This window comes from Callithrix jacchus, chromosome 5, assembly GCF_049354715.1.
Source record: "Callithrix jacchus isolate 240 chromosome 5, calJac240_pri, whole genome shotgun sequence".
Taxonomy (NCBI): domain Eukaryota; kingdom Metazoa; phylum Chordata; class Mammalia; order Primates; family Cebidae; genus Callithrix; species Callithrix jacchus.
Window position 1 is genome coordinate 28,357,893 of NC_133506.1, and position 23,261 is coordinate 28,381,153.

The following is a 23,261-nucleotide window of genomic DNA, read 5'->3' on the forward strand; positions in this document are numbered from 1 at the left end:
AACTAAGTAAACCTTGTAAGTGCCACCAAGGAAACTAAAGCAGGTGAGGAAGCATCTGGGAAGAGAGAGGTTGGGCATTACACTTCTAGAAAAGGTGACGAAAAAGGCCTCACTGACGGCTGACTTTGATTGAAGACATAAAGGATGTGAGGGGCACACTGTAGATGTTTGCAGGAAGCACATTGCAGTCCGGGAATCACCAGTGCCAAGGCTCTGGGACAGGAGCATTCCCAGGATCTTCTAGAATACCAAGGAGCCAGTGTGGAAGGAGCAGAGGAGGCAAAGGAAAAGCAGTAGGAGATGAAATCAGAAAGAAGATGGAGGGCCCAACTTGGTAGGACCCAACAGGTAGCTTTCATTGTGCATCAGTGTAAGGTTTTGAGTAGAGAAGTGACAAGATTTGATACATACTGTGAAAGGATCATTCCAGCTGCCCTGTTGAAATTACTGTATGGAGGGAAAGGTCAAAGCAGTGAGTCCAGCCCAGTGAGGAGCCTTTTTTTGTAGTAATCCAAGGGAGCCTGGATAGTAGCAGTGGAGATGATCAAAGGCAGTTGGATTCTGAACATGTTTTGAAGGTAGAACCAGTGAGATTGGCTGATGGGTTAAAAACAGTGTAAGAGAAGGAAAGGCATCAAAAGCCTGAAAGATGTTCTGAGCAACCCTCATGGAAAGACTGGGAGGTGCAAAGGTGGGGTGGGGATTTGGACGTGTGAAGTTTGAGATAATTAAATGAAGATGCCGAGTATGGAGAGGCCCTGGTTGGGGAGTCATCAGCATGTAGATGGTGTTTAAAGCCATGAGACTTGGTGATGACTCCCATGGGAAGAGGGAAGTGGAGAGGTCCCAAGTACTGGGCCCAGGGGAGCACCAGCATTAAGCCATTTATGCCCAGTGTTCCATTATTGGAACAATAAGCTTGTGGGAGTTATTTATGTCCTAGTGCTCAACGTCATCACCAAGGTCTGATTTTTCATAGAAAAATTTGCAGCCTCCAGCATAAATGAGTTAAAAGGTTGGGGAGTTAAGGAGCATAGCAAGAGGGAAGGAGGTCAGGTAAGGGTAGTCTGTTGGAAGCCAAGTGAAGACTGATCCCAGGAAGAAAGAATCCTGGTCAGATAAGGACTGAAAACTGACTGATGGATTTTATAATCTGCAGGTCATTGGTGACCTTCGCAAGAGAAGTTTCACAGAAGATGGGACAGAAGCTTGATTAAATAAATCAGTGTTTTCTATATCAGAGGAGGTTTTAGATCAACTACCATTGATCACCTGAGCTCCATGTCAGAGTAGGAAACTTATGTATCCAGCATTCAGCTGTTTACCTGGCAGAAAGCACCCATTTCATATTTCCTTAAGGCCTTATATTGCAGTTGGTAGGAATGACTTGGCAGTGCACCAACTAGGGTGACCTTTAGTATGGTACCCATTGGCCCCTGTTTTAGGCTGCAATGGCAGCTGCAGCCACCCTAGCTCATTTCACTTCCTTGATACTCAGGGAAACGTGGGCATCAGCATGGGAGGCCTGTGAATTGCCCAGAGTTAGTAGGTTAAACAAGATGAACATAAAATTCTGTCCAGTTGAAACCATGGCTGCATTTTGGAAATGAGTTGGGGTGGGGAAAGAATCAATGTAGCTGGACCCTCTCCTGTGAATTAAATTGGCACACGGTAGTAAGCCGTGCATACATCTGAATTTCCGTCCTTTTTCCACTAGATCGATGTGTTTGGGAGCTGGCAGGGGCGGCGGGTCATGTTTGCATAGACTCCCATTTCTCTCTTTTCTCTATTGTGTCATGCGTTCTACAGAGTAAGAACCCTTTTTAGGTAACAGAGTCTAAATTGTCTTGCTGAATTAAAAAAAAAATTGTTACCTTAGTTATTAACCACATTCAACTAAACTTTAAGAATTGTTGAAGTTTTTTTAAAAAATTTATTTGTATCTTCTTCATTTTAACAGCCTGTTTGCTTCAGGATAAAACCAAGGGTCTTTGTAATAGTTTTGCATTTTACGGAAATGATTCAAAAGCTTTCTGGTTAGAATTATGAAGAACAACAAAATTGTATCTAAATTCAGTCTTTCTTCCATTTTAAAGTTCCGATGCAGCGTTTTGAATATTTCCTCTTATTGCCTAGTTTAATCATGTACCTAGATTTCTGGGGTCGTCCTTTAAAACTTAAGTTGTCTTCCAAATCATTCCTGGTAATGCTTAACTCTGACATATTTGTGTAATTATATGACAGAATATGTGGATTTTGTACTTTTAGGACAGTTTTAGAAGACGACAGAAAGAAAAAAGAAAGAGAATGAAGGTGAGTTGCGATTAATTTCATGAGATTGGTAATAGCATAATTTTGCGATGTGTTCATTACAGTAGCTTTATTCCTTATCCAGTAGGACTTGGTCAGGGACATAAATGTCCACCCAGTTGCCCTTTTACCTGTAGAAAGAACACTGGTGTCGATTTTAAAGAAGGTCGTCTAGGCTCTGGTGTCTGAAGGGGATACACTTGAGTGGTGAGAGGTGGGTGGCACTTAGCTATTTGAATGCTTTTACAGCAGTCAAGTATTGTTTTTGAAGTAAAAATGGTCAGTCTTCTGTATCCTCTTGAAAGTTACTGTACTCTTATTTCTACGTCTTTTTCAAATTAATCTTTCTAGAACACAACACACTAAACTTGTTTCTCTGTTCTAAAAGCACCCTGCCTCCTTAATCCCTTCAGAATCCAATTCTGTCTTAGCTTGGTGTTCAGGGTACATTGTCATCTGGTTGAATTCCAGCCATCCAGCATATCTCTTGTTGTCTTCTAAATATACCACGTCCCTGCTGACTAAGATGTTGCCTTCGTTTGGTACCTCTGAATGGATTTCTGACTTTGCAGCTCACTCACATCTTACCTTTTCTATAAGGCCCTCTTCTTGGTTATGCTCATAGTACGGGTTGAGCAATCCTTTCTTTCAACTCTGGTGGTTCCTACCTATGATACTTGTTTTCTTACTTGATTGCATAGTGCTTTATAGTCATTTAACTTCTTTAGTTCTTCTTTTCTTGTCTTCCCTATTGGAGTTTCAAGCTTGTGGAATTTAGGGACTGCCTTTTACTATGTTTTGTTAGAATTAAGCAATTTCAGGAAACAAGAAAGGAGAAAAGTAGAGTTATTTATTGTTGTAGTGGGTTCAGAATCATTTAGATTGGGCGGAGGATATTTGGTTTCTACTGATGTGTTATTATTTTCTTTCAGTCAGTATCTTATCAGTCAGTAAAGACTATCCTAGGTTAGCTATAATCATATCTAATTAGAACTAAAGAGTTAAATTTTAGCAAGGTGAAGGATAAATAAAAGTTGTATTTCCATAGCAATTAACCAGGTATGGTGGCGTGCACCTCTAATTCCAGCTACTTGGGAGGCTGAGGTGAGAGGATCTCTTGAACCTGGGAGGCAGAGGTTGCAGTGAGTGGAGATTGCACCACTGCATTCCAGCCTGGGCAACAGAGCGAGACTCCATCTCAGGGGAAAAAAAAAAAATTGTATTTCCTAAGTATAACTCAAACTCTTTTTTTATTTAACCTAAATTCTGATATTATTTTTATGTGCCTAATATTGTGTCTTGAATGTTTTCTGAAATTGTAAATAAGCAGTAGGGATTAGCATAACGAGATATGAATAGATTTTATGTTTCAGGACAATGATTATAGGTACTTTTAGGGCTCAGTTATTAAGTATTACAGGCTATTGTTCAGAAGGTATAAATTACCTTCAAAGTGTAGACAACCTTGTAATGTTAATGAAGATGATTTGGTCTTTTATTGAGTTTAGTAAAGTGCTTACAGTTAGGATTTTATTCCATTGCCCTCTTTTCTTTCTGTCAGCTAACTGCCTTGTGACTTAATTTTAATGTCTACGATCATTTCCGTTTATGTTAGAGAGATCAACCAGCTTTCACTCCTACTGGAATATTAACTCCTCATGCCTTGGGTTCAAGAAATTCACCAAGTTCTCAAGTAGCCAATAATCCGAGACAAGCAGCCTATGAAATGAGGATGCAGAATAACTCTGTAAGTGGCTTACATTTATGTGGCATTTAAGAGTAGTGAATATCACATACCTCTTTCAGGGGTGTGTGTGTATGAAATTTTTCACAGCCTGGAGTTTTGTTTTATAGTTTTCTTAATTGCTTTGCTTCAAGGTATTTTTAACTCTGTTAAGTCCATCTTTATCAGTGTAAAAATATCCAAATAATGTGAAAGAAAAGCAGTGGGATTATTGATGCATTCTAATATAAAGAGATCCCTAGTTCCAGGCTGGGTGGCACTGAGACCCTGTCTCAAAAATAAGTTAAGTGGTTGCAGTGTTTTTGTAATGCAGATGAACCACACACTGGTTCCCCTTTCTCCAAATAATGGAGTGATGGATGGTGCTAGGAGCTTGTTAGGGGACAGCCCTATGTCTCAAAGCTGGGGCAAGAGGAGGAGGATGGGTTTTATTCCCCTATTTCCCCTTTCCTTCAATGGATAGTTGTGAGCATTTTGCAAAATGGTATTCGTTAGGCATAAACTCTGGCTCTCCAATTCAGGATGGAGTAGATCTGTATAAATATCTTAAGGTAGCCCTTACTGTTTAAACTCTGGTTGCTCCCTGTTTATGAACTCAGCAACTGTATGCATTTATTTGCCTTGTGGTATTCTTCCATATTTGAACTTTGTAATCCAAACTCCAAAAGCAAATCCACCTGTCCTGCAAGGCTGTACTTTGTCCACCACCTTCCTATTGTAGTGGAAATAGACCATGAGCTCTCTCATAGCACCCAGTGGAACAGTAGAAGGGCTGAGGACACAGACCTTGATCTAACAGTAGAGGAAGGAACATACACTTTTTATATGTTATATCCAAGGAAATTGAATAAACTTGGATATTGTTGTTATTCTGTTAGTTATCCTGTTGATGCTCATTTGGAACAGGAATAGCTGATGACCATCATTCAAGATTTTACTGACTGCCATCCCTGTAGAGCAGAACTGAGAGTGACTGTTGTTGTCACATGCTCTGTTGATGGAGTATTTGTAGATCTTGGGAGGCAGGCAGGTGTGAACTTTGCCAGCTGTGGTTGCTTCGAGAAGGATTCCAGTGTTATCTTCAGGTGCTGTAAGATTAGGCCCATAGGACCAGACTGTTGATCAACAACATTTGCCAGGGGAGTAGTAATGGGGAGGTAGGCGATGAGGTTGCTTCTTTGATTCTGTCTTAATTAACTCCTCTGCCACAATTATTTCTATATAGAGGAGACGTTGGAATTTGAATCTTTGCAGGGTGGGATTTTCACCTAAAATGTTCTAAATTTAAGGAAATTATGAAGCCAAATTACCAGCTCATTTAAAGGGAGCCATTAAAGTTAGGGATTCCTGTTGTTTTATTTTTCTGAGCTGTTGGGTTGTAGTCTCTAGTGCTTGCCTACTGATGATTAACATTCTTAGTGTTTTAATAAATAGCTTCCATTTCCTTATATATGTGGTTTTATAGTTAGTATTCTTCAGTGTGGTATCATTATATCTAATTTGTCTGATTAAAAAACAGCCCGAGAAATTTGAATGAATTTCTGTGAATCTTGTATGTTCAGAAAATATTTTTGTTGGTAGAGGCAGAGCAGTGGAGATTTGACATTAAATGGTGAACAGCTTCTTTTTCTAGAAAGTATATTATTATTTTTGTTTGCTAAAGATAGAGTTTATTTCTTGTTAGTCAAGAATTAATTTTGTATAAGTTTGCTTTTTACACAACTTCTCTGTATATAGACAATTAATGGGAATGTTGCTGTCATAATTTAATCCAAATGGATTAGTGTTCGGTGGAAAACAATAGTTTACTTACTGAATGGTTAACCACTGTGCACCAGGGAGACAGCGTGCCAGTAATCTTTCACCTGTATTGGTGCATTTAATCCTTGCAATAACGTGTAAGGAAACAGAACAGTGTCATCCCCATATTAAGATGAGGCTCACAAAGGTTAAGTAATAAATTGTTAGAGGCCACACACCCAGTAAAGGTTGAATTTGGAATTTTAGACTTAGATCTGTCTAACTAAAAATACCTACCTTGTTTTCCAAGTACAACAGTGCCTTCCTGTATTTATTTTTATTGGTTTTTTTTGACAGTATTATCCGTACCTTTTCATGAATAACATTGACATTATATGTTTTTAAAAGAGAAATGCTCCAAGCTCTATATGATATATAATTTTGTATTTTAACTTTTCTTGACCTGTGGGATGAACTGCGTTTATGCTGTGGATACTGTAATTGTTATATCATTGAAATGGCCTTCTGTGCTCTCAGTTTTAAAACAATTCAGTTACTTGAAATATCTAATAATACTGTGAGTAACAGAAGAAAAAGTTTGCTGTGGAAATGCTTCTGCCACTTAGTTTTTGATGATTTGGTCCGCTAGCCTAAGTAACTAAAGTTGCAGAAGATTTTCTTTTAATTCTTAATTAAATATTAAAATATGTTAGGGTTATATTAAAATAAGTTAATTAAAATTAACCTATTAATGTTAATTGAGTTAGGTACAAAGGGAAGATAATACTGAATTTAAAGTGATAGCTGAGTCTTCGAAATACCAATAAAATCTGCATTTTTCTAAGATGACTAATAGATTTTTATTTTTAGATTGATTTTTAAAACAGAACATATAAAATAATTTAACACAGTCTCATTAAACTTGCTTTTCACAGTGGTTGTAACTAGGTTGAACACTTAGCATTTAACTGCATTCTCACAGCATTGACTATTTTATGTATTATGACGTCTATATTGTTACATATTATGTGCTATTTAGGTAATACATTTTATATACAATATAGAACTATACATATATAAAAAATATAGGTTATATGTATATATTTTTTCCCTCATAGCCTTGCCATTTGGTAGGTGGAAAATGATTGTGAATTCCTAACAGGAATTGTCACTATTGATTGTCACAAATCATTGTGAACCATCAAAGGAAAATAGAATTCAAGTAGTATAATTTAAAAATATCTATAGAATGAAAACTTTTTTCTTCAGAAACATTTTTTTTTTGGCCCTAATAATGGTAATTGTTTTCAGTTAAGGCACAGGAAGTTTGGGTATTACATTACTTCTTTTGAGGGAAAGTGGAATGGAGCAAGATCAGTCTCTGTACTTTCTAAATATGTTTATCATATCTACATAGTAACTTTAAAAGTGTTAATGTAAAACACTGTTAAGTAGTGGTGGCTGGATATACCTTCTTATGTAAAATGAATAATGAAATCCTTCATCTGTAATTGCAGAGTCCTTCAGTATCTCCTAATACGAGTTTCACATCTGATGGCTCCCCATCTCCAATAGGAGGAATTAAGCGAAAAGCAGAAGACAGTGACAGTGAACCTGAGCCAGAGGATAACGTCAGGTGAAGCCATTTTTTGGTAGCACTTTGTTAGCAAATTGCTGAAATAGATGCAGTCTAATTAATGCTATTTAGCTTAGAGCAGCAGTGCCTTCAGATGCTTGCCTGTGATCTTTTTATCCACCAGTAATTAATGTGGAGGGTTAGAAAAGTCAGTAAATTCCAGAGAGATGGGTAAGCTATAGCTGTTAAACCTAAGTGTCTAGATTAGTATGCGTGCAGGCTTTCGTCCTCCAATCCACTTTCCCCTCTGAGACCAGGCACAAGATCGGCTAGACATGAGGTGTTAGCTCTGACTATGTGATCTGAATGTGGCTGTTTGGAGACTGAGTAAAGTTTCGAGCTGCTTAACCTAGAAAGTTCGGTCAGTACTTAGACACTTAATATAGTTTGCTTTAATCTTCTCAATTGAAAAAGTTCTTCCTCAAAATGAAATATGCAGAAATCATTCTGTTAAGAGATCAATATGTATGTTTTTTAAAAACCACAAACTTGCATATGCACAATTATATTTCATGACAGAGGAGTTTCCCTTTAAGTAGATACTTCAAATTTATAATAGGAAGCTGGTTCTTTAATTCATCCTGAAGTTTGAGATCATTATATAATAAGATTAACAACCTCTCATGTAATTAAATCCAGATTTGAACCGTGGGCTCCAAGTGCAAAAGGCCAACAATCTCAATAATTGTAGCTCATTAAGAATTTAGGAAAACGATCTATTTCAAAGGTAAACAAGACAGTAGTCACCTACAGCTCATGCTTCTTTTACAGGACATGGAAAGTGTGTGATTTGTGTTTATGATTAAACTTTGCAAGGGTCATGTGTGGTTCTGCATTTTTCTAACATCCTTTGATATCAGATCCATGTCTACTTGTGCTCGAACATTTCCTCTGTATATCTTTAGTTTCTGTCCTCTACTTTCTGTACTTTGGATTTTCCCCTTAGAGCATGTCTTTGGTTTTGTTTACTATGTAGCCATCATGATCAATACTAGTTTAGTAGGTAACTTGATTTGTTTAGTATTTTATTGTTTAATCCTGGTGCTGAGGGTAATCAGAGTGGAAATGCCTCTACCAAAAAATGCTTGGGGCTTTTAGCATTTTTTCATTTATATTTTCTGTAAAATAGTGATAATCCATTTTATGGATAAGGGGATATTTCTAATTGTTCTCTGAATCCTTTGTATTGTGGGAGGGATATATTACAATTGATAATGGTATATTCTGAAACATGACTGCAATTAATATATGAAATCTGATACTTAGAAAAGATGCCTAAATGAAGATTCAAGAGAATCATCTTGATGTTCTTGATCTGTTCCGATGTTTTAAAAAGTGTTCTTTGGCTTCTTCATGTTCCTTAAATCAAATGTTAAATCTTAAGAATAAGAAATGAATTCTTAAAAAAACACAATATATTGGGTGAAAATGTAGTTGGTCACATTGTATTTTCAGTGATGAATGATAATTTAGTGGATTCTTTGACCTGCTTCTAGATTTTACTGTAACATACATATGTTTGTGTGTGTATATGTATACATAGATATATAGAGATATAGAATGTGTGTGTCTCTCTATATATATCTCTATCTCCTTTCCTTAAGCCATCAACAGCTCTTAGCTGAAAGAGGGATAAGGCCCAAGCAAGGATAGAGAGAGTAGGTATACACATAATTTCTGCCTAATGTCTAGATTATTCTTTTATGAACTATTTTTTATATTTAAAAAAGTTACCTGTGCAGTCTTAAGTAATTTAGTTGACTTTCTTTGTATAGTTTAAATATATTTTAATAAACTAAGGAACTTGAACTATATAAAATATCTTCAATATTTGAATCTTAAAATGTAGCTTTAAAATTGTACAAAGAAACATGTAAAGCAATATTAAAATTTGAGCAAATGTGTTCTGTATCTTTTTCAATAACATTTTTTAAAATGTGGTTTTATAGTGGTCTTAGCAGAATCAGTGATTGGGGTGTTAGTGTTTAATTGTCTTTAAGTTGATAATAAATCCTATGAAATTAGACTTTTTAGAAATAATGAAAAAGAAATAATGAAATGAATCTGTGTTAGCATGACTGTTTTCCTTTTTCATATTTCCCCTGGATGTTAAATATAAATTGAATTGGGGTGTAAATTGGTAGACAGCCTGTTACTGAAGGTGTGTTAATTCAGCATAAATGAGCTGTGCCTGGTTTTAGGTTATGGGAAGCTGGCTGGAAGCAGCGGTACTATAAGAACAAATTTGATGTGGATGCAGCTGATGAGAAATTCCGTCGGAAAGTTGTGCAGTCTTACGTTGAAGGACTTTGCTGGGTTCTTAGATATTATTACCAGGTACAAAAAGAATATTTTCCTCTGAATTTGTAGTCAATATTTTAAGAAAGATACTAATTTCTTTTTTTTTTTTTGAGATGGAGTCTTGCTCTGTCGCCCAGGCTGGAGTGCTGGGGCACAGTCTCAGCTCACTGCAACCTCTGTGCCTCTGCCTCCCAGATTTAAGCATCTCATGCCTTACCTAGCCTTCTGAGTAGCTGGGATTACAGGTGCATGCCACCACACATGGCTACTTTTTGTATTTTTAGGAAAGATGGGGCTTCACCATGTTGGTGAGGCTGGTCTCAAACTCCTGACCTTGTGATCCGCCCGCCTTGGCTTCCCAAAGTGCTGGGATTACAGGCGTGAGCCACCATGGCTGGCCTAGTAATTTCTATAGTAATAGATATTATTGAGCTGTATTCCGAAAACAAACCCAGGCTCATTTTTTAAAGTTTTCTATTCAGAGGTTCATAATTGTAAATGTTTGTGGAGACTTTGAAGCTTCTTAGTTATTAATATATAAACAAAGCTAATTTTTGTTAAAATTATTTCAACATCAAGTAATGTGGTTGACTGTACTTTGTCTTTAAGATGATCAGAGTTCAGTGCTTTTTAAATTGGAGTTTAAAAATAACTGAGTAATGAATTGACAGTCACTAAATGACTGAAAAAAGGAAAAGCCTGAAAAATACCAGTAAGAATTCTAAAGGAATTTGAATGCTACCATCTTTATAATATAGTGATGATACATGAAGTGCATTCTAACTGGAATAACCTGTATTCTCCCTTTTGATGATTGAGATGTCAGATTGGTGAGCGATTAGGTAGACATACTGAGGACTGTTAACACTGATAGTTAGTATCTGTTTTGTACTTAGAGAGCAAACCAGATTAACTTTGGTATGACCTGGGAATAGACGAAGTTTGTTGACAAGTAGAAAGTAGCACAGTGCACTGAGTATTGACTGTTAAGTACTCTGTTAGCATGTTTTACTCTTACTATCAAGATTTAAATTCACTAGACACTGTCAAAACACATCTTAGATCTCTCTTTTCTATGAGTATAACTTGTTTTATTTTCTTTTTGGTGTGTTTACTCACGTGTTTTTATAGGCAAAAGAAAGTTGTCATGTGAAAATACAATGGTGAATTGTAAAATGAAACTCGTGGCTGTTTTACTGTCAGACACTTTTCCAATAATGTCTCTAACCACCTTACATGCTCAGTAAATGTCAGCTACAACTGCTCTTGGTTTTATTTGATGATGATAGCTCTAGAGATGGAAAGAAATGTCACTATGTATTTTAAAGATAAAAATCTTCACCAAATTCTGTTTGCGAATATAAAGTTTGACATTAACTACTGATTTTTCAGAGATGCTTTGCAGTATTTTTAAAGTCAAAGAGCCATTGATATGAATTAGAAACTTCAAACTTAAACAGGTTTTAGGAGTCATGGAAAAGATAGTATTTGGAATATATACCAGAAGTTGTGTGTTTTGTAAATAGAATATTATAGGTTAACAGTCTAATTTTTGCTTTTTTTAATTGTCTCCATCATTAACATAGGTTTTCCTTTTTGTTGTAACTTTTTAATGATTCTAGGGCTGTGCTTCCTGGAAGTGGTATTATCCATTTCATTATGCACCATTTGCTTCAGACTTTGAAGGCATTGCTGACATGCCATCTGATTTTGAGAAGGGTACAAAACCGGTAAGCTTAATTATTTAAAGTCATAAAATTTACAGAATTTTGGATTAGATCATAATCTTGGGTATTTAACTTTTTTATTTTTGCAGTTTAAACCTCTGGAACAACTTATGGGGGTTTTTCCAGCTGCAAGTGGTAATTTTCTACCTCCATCATGGCGGAAGCTTATGAGTGATCCCGTGAGTCTCTGTATTTTGAGTATGTGGGTAACAGGATTTTCATCATACATTTTATTAATATTGAAACAGTGAAGTACAGAAACAAAGTATTTTGAGTTTTTTGTATTTTTTTTACTCCACATACACATATTTTTCTTACTTTCTTTGGCCCTGCACAGTAGATAAAATCAGTTTGTTTTTGGGAGAAGTTTTTATAACAGTCATTTTGTTCTCTGGCTACCTGTAAGTCTTTAACTTTATTTATTCCAGCCGTATATTGTAGCCACCAAAGATAGGGAGACTGCCTTACACCAAGTCACCTATGAACTTGTTTTATATGCTAGCTGGAAAGAGTGAGCCCCAGCAAGGAAATAGGAAGTGTTAGAGTATGTAAAACCTTTACTGTCTGCCTGCCTGTGGCCCATAGTTGTCAGTTCTAAAATTCTTCTACAATAATGCTTTTCCGTTGCATCTTTTAGAATAAATTGTTCATTTTGTTTTACTATATTTGTGATTAATGACCTAATGTCTCTTAACATTTTTTAAAAGGAATGCACTTTATTTTCTCATCAGGTCTTATAACTTGAATGAATCCTATCAAATTCTTTATAACAGAGATGTGTGACTTCTGTTTTGATTCTTTACTTTTCTCCCCGATACAGGATTCTAGTATAATTGACTTCTATCCTGAAGATTTTGCTATTGATTTGAATGGGAAGAAATATGCATGGCAAGGTAAAATTTAGATGTTCTTTTCTGGTAAAACTGTAAACACAGTTTTTGAAATGAAATAATTCTGTAAAAGATAAATATTTTAGCCTGGGCATCATAGTGAAATCTCATCTCTACAAAAAAATACAAAAATTAGTGTGGTGTGGTGGCTCACACCTGTAGTCCCCTCTACTTTGGGAGGCTGAGATGGGAGGATCACTTGAGTCTGGGAGGTCTAGGCTGCAGTGAGCTTTGACTATGCCACTGCACTATAGCCTGGGGGACAGAATGAGGCACTGTCTCATAAATAAATATTTAAAAAGGTAAATATTATAAGAATTGTATGTGAAATGTTAATATTTCTCCATCAACTTGGGATTAGCAATGATTAGTAGTAAATTTAATTATAACATTGTTATATGTAAAATTTCAGTGCTGCCAAAGAAATAACACTCGAATATAAATTGTCTCAACAAGGTAATTTACATCTATAGAAGGGTGCCTCTCACAGATAGAGCAATGGTGAGCACACACTTGAACAGGGGAGGGGAAGAGGTTTTTATCCCTGATGCAGCCCCTGCTGCTGTGTCATTCCCCTGTTGGTTAGGGGTAGACCGCACAATCTAAGCTAATTCTGACTGGCTATTTTTTTTTTATTTTTTGAGATGGGGTTTCGCTCTTGTTACCCAGGCTGGAGTACAATGGCACGGTCTCAGCTCACCACAACCTCCGCCTCCTGGGATCAGGCAATTCTCCTGCTTCAGCCTCCTGAGTAGCTGGGATTACAGGCTCGCGCCACCATGCCCAGCTAATTTTTTGTATTTTTAGTTAAGACGGGGTTTCACCATGTTGACCTCGTGATCCACCTCCCAAAGTGCTGGGATTACAGGCATGAGCCACTGTGCCCGGCCAGGCATGACTAGCTATTTTTAAGAGAGCAGGGATATGAGCCAGAGTCGCGGGGTAAGTGGTTTGGTGGGAAAATCGGTTATGGTACAGGTATTTAAAGGTGTCTCAAGGTTAGATCAGTTGACCATGGGTGACTCAGGTCAAAGCAGGTGCCTGGAATGAGTCAGGACGGAGCACGGGACCAGGGGAACAGATGTGAACTACTGATTAGAACTGGTGGAAAAGGCTGATTACTGAAAGTACAAGGAAGTTAAACTTAAAAATGGAGGACAAAGGACTGAACATACTGACATACTGATTCTTTGAAGAGAAATTCAGAACTCATTTCATCCAACAATTCCCTCCTCTTGAATTTTCTTCACAGCTTTCTCTTCAAACTTCCTTAGCATGTCTTGGCTTGGTTGTTCTGCTTGATTTTCTAAAAGAAGAAGCTTCTCTGAATAAGGTAGAGGGATAGTTAAGGGAGGTTTTAGTAAGTGTGGCTTCTTTGAGTCTCTGCACTAACCCATGGATGCATGGTATGATACAACACCCGACATGAATGAGTACACCCACTACGGCTGTAAGAGAAGTAAGAATTGAGGCTGTCGTTCCTATCCATTTACCAAACCATTTTCCTAGGCACCCTGTGTAGGGGTCATTTACCCTAAATTGTTGGCTAACTCATTGGACAGAGCCATTAGACCTTGCAATGCCTTTGTTATACTTCCATCGGGGGCAGTATTGTTTGGAATGAAGGTACAACAGTGAGTTTTAATCATGATGCAAACTCCTCCTGTCTCTGCTAGTATCATGTCTAAGGCTATTCTGTTTCCAAGCCGTCGGGCTGCTGGCTCCTAATTGCTCAACTATTCCTTTAACAGCACCTCCAGTGTAGTTAATAAACTGCTCTTGGTTGTAACAAATGTAATTTATCCAATCTACATTTTTATTAACTGTCACCCACCAAAATACGGGCTCAAATCCTGCAGCTGTTTAATCATGGGCTTTAAATTTATCTGCTACTCCTGTGGGACTCCAATTGCATCTAAATAGACATGAGTCAAAAGACCCATAAGGGGTTTCTTTTGCTTTATGATGTTGTATTTTTTCTTCCTCTGGTTGATGAAATGCCAGGGTGAAAGGGATAGCCAGTTGGATTAGAGCACAAGTGCCACTCCAGTTACTTGGCAGAGTGTCTAGTAAAAGTCAACCCCAGTACCACTACACATCTGCTTGGGGATGACCAAGGGCTGACTGATTGGTAAGCTCTCGAAAATTCTTCAGCTCACTGCATCCCTTTGGGTCTCCATGGAATGCTAAGTTTCCTCCTTGTTGTGAGAGACACCAAGTGAACTTAGTGTAGGGAGATGGAAGCTGCATGGCCGTCAGGGGCTGACCCTCAGGGTGTCGAACTTCGGGCTATGGCAGAGAGTTTGTTCTGACCTGCTACCCTAGGCTGTGGAATCCTGGAAAAGAGCTACCGTGCAGCGCATGCCTGGTCAATTAGAAGACCATCCTAATGGAAAGGGGACAATCTGGGCCTCTGGCCTGTCATGCACACAAGCATAACAATTGCTTTTGTTTAACGTGCAGATGGAATATTTGATCCATTTCAACCAGACATTTGCATTTTGCTATCCTGTCTCAACTGACAAATTTTTGTTTTAAGTCTTTAACTTCTACAGTAACTACCTTGGTCTTGTCATTAGATGGAGGAGAAACAATTGTTTTGTTGTGAGAGGTTTTGGAAGCAGGCTTAGAGGTTAGGGTAGGCAATGGAGGGTCAGTGAAACATATTTCAGAGGTTCTGATAGGGTCTTTTTTTGAAACCTCAGCCCCCATACCATAAAACCAACTTAAAGAAGGGAACTGGCTTGGATAAGAAGGGGGAGAACTTTGAGGGTTTGAAATGATAACCTGTATAGGATTACAATGATTTAGCTGACAGGGGAAGCTGTTCCTTTAGTAAAATGAATGTATGGTTTTAGGAAATTACAACTACTGATTGGGGCAGTCGCTCCTTGCTCTTTAGTGGTCCACAGAACGTTGGACCAACTATGGCAAAAAAGCTCTATATAGGGGTCAGAGGCAAGACTCCCGGTTGATAATGGGGTTGTCATCGAAATCTTCCCAGACTGAATGGTCCCAGTTCACTAATGTCCAGTCTGAGGAGAGTCAGAAATGACAGAGGTCCTTTTCTGAGGTGGAGAGCTTTCTTTGACTTGACAAGTGTCCGTAGGATATAACAAGGCAAGCATCAAATGTAATAGCTTGAGGCAAAGTTGACTTGGTTACATTAATGTCTGGATGGTCAGCAATAGAGCAAGGAGAGAAGAAAGAGTAATAGAATAGATGAAAGAGCTAAATTTTTCTTAGCTTTAGTTTGGTAAGGTTTTCTCCTGGGACTATGGCCCATGTTTCCAGAGGGGGCGGTGCTTTCTTGCCTCGGGTGTGATGGGTCCATCTTCTCTCCGCCATCTGGAATGAGGTTTCAGTAATTAGGAACACTAAGTAAGGTCCTTCCCAGGCTGGCTCGAGCTTCTCTTCTTTCCAGCTTTTGATGAGGACCTGATCCCCAGGCTGATGTTGATTCACCAAGAACTTCAGGGGCAGTGCCTGTGCTAAGAGTCCTTTAGTTTTAAGAGAAGAGAAAGTAGAAGATAGATCAAGTATATCATTTGTAAGGAATTGATCTTTAGTTTCAAAGGTAGGAATGTCAGCAGTGGAGTGTAAATAAGGCAATCCATAGAGCATCTCATAAAGAGAAAGACCAGTATTTTTCCACAAGGCAGTTCAGATTCTCAGCAGGACAATAGGAAGGTACTTTGTCAATCAACTGAATCTCTAAGACTAATTTGGTTAAGTGGTTCATTAAAGTTTGACTCATTCTTTCTACTCTTCCTGATGAGGGTGGGTGCCAGGGAGTATGGTATTTCCATCTAATGTCTAATGTTTGGGTTAGCTTTTTAATGCTGTGTGTGGTGAAATGAGTTCCATTGTCTGAGTCAGTATTTTCTATTAGTCCAAACCTGGATACTGATTATCAGTGAGGGCCTTGACTACATTATTGGCTGTTGCATTTGAAAAGTGGATAGCTTCGACCCAGTAAGTGAAGTTACCTTACCTACTATCACTAGTAAATACCTAATATCACTAGTAAATACATTTCTGTGTAATTAACTTGGATGCTTTGGAATGGTCTTAAAAGCCTGGATTCCTTCCCCCGAGGGGTCATCTTTTTATGGTTTGCTTATTAGTTTTCTTACATACTAACCAACTATCTGTAACCTGTGTGGCCAAAGTATACATTCCTATATAACTGTAAACTCTGAGAACTGTACCACACATGGCCTCGGGCCCCCAATGGGTCCCGTGATGTCACGGGATAAGATTTTCCTCATAAGGGGTTTAGACAACATTTTTTTCTGGTCTGGTAATATCCATTTTCCTTCTGAATTCTCTGTAGCACCTATTTAAATTAGTTTTTCTTTCTCAGTGGAAAAGAACATGGGGATTACGGGAGGAGGAGGGAGGTAGGGAGTTAAGTGAAAAATACACATTTCAGAAGAATCAGCAGCCTGTTTTGTGGTTCTGCTAGGTTATTTCTTCGGCTTTCAAAAGAAAGGCATTTCTGGTCTCCAGGAGCATAGACAATAGCTGTTTCTTCCAGCAACTGAAGATTATTCAATACTTGGGTGATTAGCTCCTTGTGAACAAGGTCTTGACCTTTACTATTAATGAGATCTTGTTTAGTCCAAATTGTTCCAAATGTATGGGCCACTCCAAAAAGGCATACTTGGAATCGGTATAGATGGTTCCTTCTTGGTTCTGTAAGTAAGTACCTTAAGGCTTGGCTGAGTGCAAACATCTCAAACGTTTGAGCAGACCAACTGTTAGGCAGTTTTTCTGACTCTGTTTCTATAAGAGTCTCCGTCAATTATTGAATGCCCATTGTGTCTTTTCCCTCAATTACCCGGGAGGAACTGTCTGTGAATAAGTGCTGTCCAGTCCTGAAGGACTAGGTCTGGTTGAACCTTTGTATGGTAATCAGTTAAATGTAAACATGTGTGCTCTCTACTTAGCTTTGGATTCCGTTAGGAAAGCTGCTGGGTTGAGTGAATCATCAGTGGTTAATGTTAAATTATCTTTTTCTAACAGAATGGCCTCACCCTTTAAGATTCGTGAGTCAGTAAGCCATCTCTTTGCTTTCTGATTCTAACTTGGTGAGTTGTGCTTACTATCAGTTTTCCTCCAAAGGTTAGCTTTCTCTTTCTTCGACTAATATTGCCATAGCCACAATGGATTGGATGCATTGAGACCATCCACAAGTGACTGGATCTAAGACCTTTGATAGGAAGCCCATGGACTGCTGGCGTTCTCTGTGTTCTTGAGTAAGCATTCCTAAAGCTACTCCACTGTCCACGTTGAGAAAAAGGTGGAATGGCGTTTCCAGGGAGGTTAAGGCTAAAACGGGTAATAATGAGCCTTTCTTTCAGCTCTTTGACTTGATCAACTTCCTCAGAAGCCCGCAGGAGACAGTTAGGCTTCTCCTGGGCAAGTTTTTGATATAACAGTTTACTGTGTAGTGCATGTGAGTCAATCCATAAACGGTAGTTTCCAACGAACCCTAAACATTTCCAGTGTTATTGTTTAGTTTGAGGCAAGGGTAGGGACAGGATTCCCTCAACTCGTTCAGGCCCTATTCTTTGCTTGCCTGCACTTATTGTTAAGGGATTCAGTGGGTTTAACTTTGGGTTCTACATACTGAAGCTTTCTATTTGAGACTTGTAGCCCCTCAAAGTGCAGATGGTTAAGAATATGTGTAGAGAAATCAGTTACCTTCTCTATGTCTTCACCACATATAAGAAGATCATCCACATACTGGAGAAGACACATTTGCTCTGGGATGACAACTTTTTCTAATACTTGTTCTAAAATTTGGCCAAAAAGATTAGGGGAGTCTGTGAGCCCTTGGGGCAAGACTCTCCATCGGTATTGTTGTTTCTGCTTTTAAGCAAGTATATCCCGGCTGTCCTCAGCCAGGGACATGCCTAAAAAGCATCCTTTAAATTTATTACAATAAACCATTGATGATTATATGGCATCTTGCTGAGAATGGTGTAAGGATTAGAGACAGCAGGGTGGGTAGTCTGGACTATTTGGTTGATAGCTCTAAGGTCCTGTACCAGCTATATGACCTGTCTGATTTCTTGACTGGCAGTATTGGGGTGCTATAAGACATACGGAACTCGACAGGCTTGTCTTCAGTAAGGCCTTCAATGATAGCTTTGAACCCTCTCCTGTGCTCTAGGGAAATGGGGTATTGCTTTCTTCTTACTACTTCTCCAGGGGTATTTACCTTTATATGGATTAGAGGAACTCGGAGTTTCCCTTGGTTCCCTTCTTTGGACCAGACATTAGGATTAATATATATTTATTTGCCGTGGTGAGTAGATTTTCTTGGGCTGACTTGGAGACCTATGCCTAACTTTAACATTAAATCCCTCCCCAGTAAATTAGTCCTTGCTTCAGGGTAATAAGAACTGAGTAGTTGCTGAGCGATCCTGGTATCTGACTTCTGTGCTTTCTAAAATTTTTGTTTTAAATCCTTCCCCTTTTACCCCAGAAACTAAAAGTTCTTTTGAGGAGCAGACATTAGACAGGGGAAACAAACAGGAGTGAGCAGCCCCCAAATTGACTAAAAAGGTGATAAGCTCATGTTTATGTCCCAACTCTAAATTTATCAAGGGCTCCTGGTGGGGCTCAAGATAAAAGACAGAGCCCTTCCTCGAAAGTCATGAGTGGAAGGGCTTCTTTCTCCTTTCTTAGATCAGCACGTTCTCGACTGAAGTGACCTGTTCTTCCATATCTGTAGCACCTATCTTGCCCTTCCTCCCTCTTAGTTCTGGGATTCTCTGATCTTGCTCCCCCATACTCTTCAAGGGGTCTGGTAAACGAGGGTCTTGGTCCTTCAGATGGAGGCTGGGATCCTGTAAAGAAGGGTTTGGACTGCTTATAGTTTCTGGCTCCCTGGAAGCTCTGTTTAGAATACATTGGTTTGGAGCCATCTGTTGGAAGGTGGGTAACATAAGTTTTGCCTTTTGTTTCTGCTTTTTTTCATCCCTTCTTACATAAACCTTCTGAGCTTCCCGGAGAAGCTCACTTGGCGGGGTGATGGTCTTCACAATATTTTATCTTCTGTAATTTTTTTGAGATGTCTGGCTAACTTTTAGTGACAAATTGGAGTTTCACCATTCCTTCCCAAGGGGATTGTCCAAATTGAGGCCGGCATGTTGCCTCATTTGCTCCCTCAGTCTATCTAGGAATTTTATGGATCCTTCATCCTTTTCCTGTTGTATATCAGATGCCTTAGAAAGATTTTGGGTTTGGGGTACTGATTACGAATTTCCTTTATTGTCGTCTCCCTTAGGTCTCGCATGTTTTCCCAGTGATCCGCGTTGTTATTGTCCCACTGGAGGTCTTGGGCAGGGAGTTTCTGGTCTGCAGTAGGAACATTTTGAGCGGGAGGATGCTCATGTTCCCAAACTGCCATAGCAGCTCTATGAATCATATTCCTTTCTTCTCCTGAAAAGAGGATGCCCAAGATGGATATTAACTCGACTCAGGTGTATAACTAAGGTCCTAAGGGTTGATCAGTTTAATCTGCCACTCCGTAAGGGTCATCTGCTAGTGGCTTAAACTCCTTTTAAAAATTCTGGACTTCTGAACTGGTTGAGGGAGCATTTACAAAGCCAATGATTCCCCCTCCTTGTGGTACCTCTTTCAAAGGGAAGAGAGTCAGGCCTGACTCTTCAGATGCGGAGGGAAATGGGAAATTCTGAGTGTCTCTTTTATGTTTTACCTCATGCTGGAGTCTTTTTAGAGAGGGGTGGTTAGGTGGGGACGGAACAGGCTCATGGGGTGGTAATTCCCAAGAATCGGGGTTAGAAGGAGGAGAGAGAACGTGAGCAGAGGATTTGGAATGGGATCTGAGGTGTCAGCAGCTGCCTGAGGGGAAGGATTGGGGACACTGAGTGGGGGAAGATAATCTAGGGGATCCCATGCACTGGAGTCTTTAGGCATGGGAATTGGCTCCTCTGACTTTTCATTTTGAGGTGCCAGATTGGATTCTTCCCTATTTGTTTTTAAGAGAAAAAGGAGGACAGGTGCCTGCATCCAGCAAAGAGCATAGTCCAGTTCTTTTTGAGACACTGGATTTTTATTGTTAAGGGATTAGAAGGTGACACATTGCATCCTCATTCAATCCAAATCTTGGCCAGAAGATTGAGGGCGGAGGATGGGTCCCTGAGTCCAGATAAAACAGGAATATTTTATCATTTGTTGCTTTTTCTTAATGTTTATTCCTTTCATTATCCTTCTAGTATTTTACATGAGATCTAGGGAGCTACCAAGGGGGATAGCCTTATTATCATCCTTATCCTTCTTGCTCTCTGTCTTGCTTGGGGTCTTCCCCATCTTGATGGTTTTTGGGGTGAAGTTCAATTTCCCTTATGGAAATTTCTCACCTCTCCTACTGTTGGAGGTTTATTCCAACCAAGTATTACTTTACTGCTCCCATGGCTTTTCTTTCCTTGGTCTATGCACAGAGTTGCCTAGTTGCCCTGGTGTTCGTAAGCCTTTATTTTCCCATGTTGCCAAGTCCGGGCTTGTTTGTCACACCAGGTGGGTCTTGATTCCTTACCCCTGAGGCAGCAGGGGCAGCAGGATGTGTCTCCTAATGAGAGAGGACCCAAGACTACCCAGAGGAGAGCAGCTTTTCCCTGTATGGGCCACCAAATTGTTACATGTAAAATTTCAGTGCCACAAAAGAAATAACACTCAAATATAAATTCTCTCAGCAAGGCAATTTACTTCTATAGAAGGGCACATCTCATGGATGGAGCAATGGTGAATGCACACCTGAACAGGGGAGGGGAAGAGGTTTTTATCCTTGACTGAGCCCCTATTGCTGTGTCGTTCCCCTATTGGCTAGGGTTAGACTGCACAGTCTAAGCTAATTCTGAATGGCTATTTTAAAGAGAGCAGGGATTTGAGCCAGAGTGGCAGGGTGAGCGAATTGGTGGGAAAACCAGTTATGGAACAGCTAACTAAAGGTGTCTCAGGTCAGAGCAGGTGACCAGGGGTAACTCAAGTCAAAGCAGGTGACCAGGATGAGTAAGGATGAACAGGTGGCCAGGCTGAGTTAGGATGGAGCAGGGGACCAGGGGAACAGATGTGAACTACTGTTGAAAACTGGTGGAAAAGGTTGTTTACTGAAACTACGAGGAAGTTAAACTTAAAAACGGGGGACAAAGGACTGAACATACTGACATAGGATTCTTTGAAGAGAAATTTGGAACTCATTGTATCCCACAGCAGTCTTAGAAGCATTCTTGGGTTGAAATAGATTGATAATTATGTCTTCTGTTTCCTTTGTGATTAATTAATGGGGCTTGTTATATTCAGTCAGTAGCCCATTAACACCTTTCGGGATTGCTGAGAAATACAGAAACGCAGTAGTGTCCAGGTGGACATTTCTGAATGCTCCATGGAAACTTCTGAAAAATATGCTAGAAACTTTTATTTAGTTTAAATACTTGACTTTGATCATTACTTTTTCATTCTGTTAAAAAATTTTGTAGGAATAGCTATATAAAATTAGTACTTATTTGCCGTTCACCACTTAACCAATATGTGATGATGATTGAATGTAAAATACAATGAAGAAATCCCTCTTACACAATAAACCAGCTGTTGTTTCATGCTAAAGCCCTCCTGCAGCAAATTATTTAACCTTTTCTTCCACCATACATTTTCCTAGGGTAATAAACACATTTGGTAAAATCATATTCTCATTCTTTCTTTGATTATTGTTCCCTGTGGTTTCAATGGCCAGTAAAATGATTCACAGATAATCTTGAAACAAAGGGAAATAAATAATATAATTTACAAGTTGGAAAATCATAAGTTTTTAGCATTGACTTGATTTATGTAGTCGCAGAATATCATATCACTTCAGTGGAATGATCATGGGAAATGTACCCCATTGGGGTTATGTAAGTGTTTTTTGCTTCATGGTCATGTATTATTTTACATGTAAATGGATTGGAGATTCGGGTTTTTCAGGGTGCTTTGTAGAGGATGTCTTGATTAAAGTAGAGAGAGAAGTTTCATAGGGCAGTGAGGGATGTAAAGTAAAAAAACTAAGTAAATTAATTAAGAAGCAAATAATATTTTTGTGTTTGTTAAATAAGTAAATTATCAAATCCGTACCTGAGTTTATTAAGTAAATAATTAAATAAATAAACATGCAGGTGACTTGTCAACTCTGTCATTGTGGTGTATATTATTTCTATCACTGATGGAATATATTCAGTATAACTTATCTCTAGAGGAAAAGTGAGATAATGCACCAGAGTTCAGATTTCTTCACATCCTCTCTAACATTCGTTATTTTGTTTTTATTAGTAATAGAACAAATGGTGTGAATGATATTTCATTGTGGAGGCAATTTGCATGTCCCTAATGATTGATGTTACTGACCATCATTTCATGTGCTTTTTTGGCCATTTCTAAATCATCTTTGGCGAAATGTCTGTTCAAGCCGTTTGCCCAGTTTTGAATTGGATTGATTTTGTTGTTGCATTACAGAAATTTTTTTATATATTCTAGACATCAATCTTTTATTGGATATATGATTTGCATATATATTATCTCACTCTGTGGCTATTTTTTCACCCTGTGATGATGTCCTTTGATGCACAAAAGTTTTTAATTTTGATGAAATGAAGTTTATTTTCTTTGTTGTTTCCTGTGCTTTTGGTGTCATACCCAAGAAATCTTTACCAAATACAACATCATGAATCATTCTCCCTATGTTGACTTCTGAAACTTTTATAGTTTTACCTCTTACATTTACATATGTGATCCATTTTGAATTAATTTTTGTATATGGTGTAAGGTAATGGTCCAACTACATTTTTTTGCATGTGCATATATCAGATTTTCCCGCACCACTTGTTGAAAAGACCATTCTTTCCCCC

The 23,261-nt window shown here is 38.6% G+C and overlaps 1 protein-coding gene across 2 annotated transcripts in view; it reads left to right on the forward strand.

The window, feature by feature from the left end:
• Nucleotides 1-23,261, forward strand: part of XRN2 (5'-3' exoribonuclease 2) — a 93,744-nt gene that overhangs the window by 32,049 nt on the left and 38,434 nt on the right. For both annotated transcript variants that reach the window (XM_035298470.3, XM_002747487.7), the window contains exons 14-20: nucleotides 2,269-2,313; nucleotides 3,926-4,057; nucleotides 7,312-7,430; nucleotides 9,632-9,767; nucleotides 11,354-11,461; nucleotides 11,548-11,637; nucleotides 12,279-12,351. In XM_035298470.3, the coding sequence (XP_035154361.1) occupies nucleotides 2,269-2,313; nucleotides 3,926-4,057; nucleotides 7,312-7,430; nucleotides 9,632-9,767; nucleotides 11,354-11,461; nucleotides 11,548-11,637; nucleotides 12,279-12,351 (703 nt within the window). The remainder of the gene's footprint in view (nucleotides 1-2,268; nucleotides 2,314-3,925; nucleotides 4,058-7,311; nucleotides 7,431-9,631; nucleotides 9,768-11,353; nucleotides 11,462-11,547; nucleotides 11,638-12,278; nucleotides 12,352-23,261) is intronic.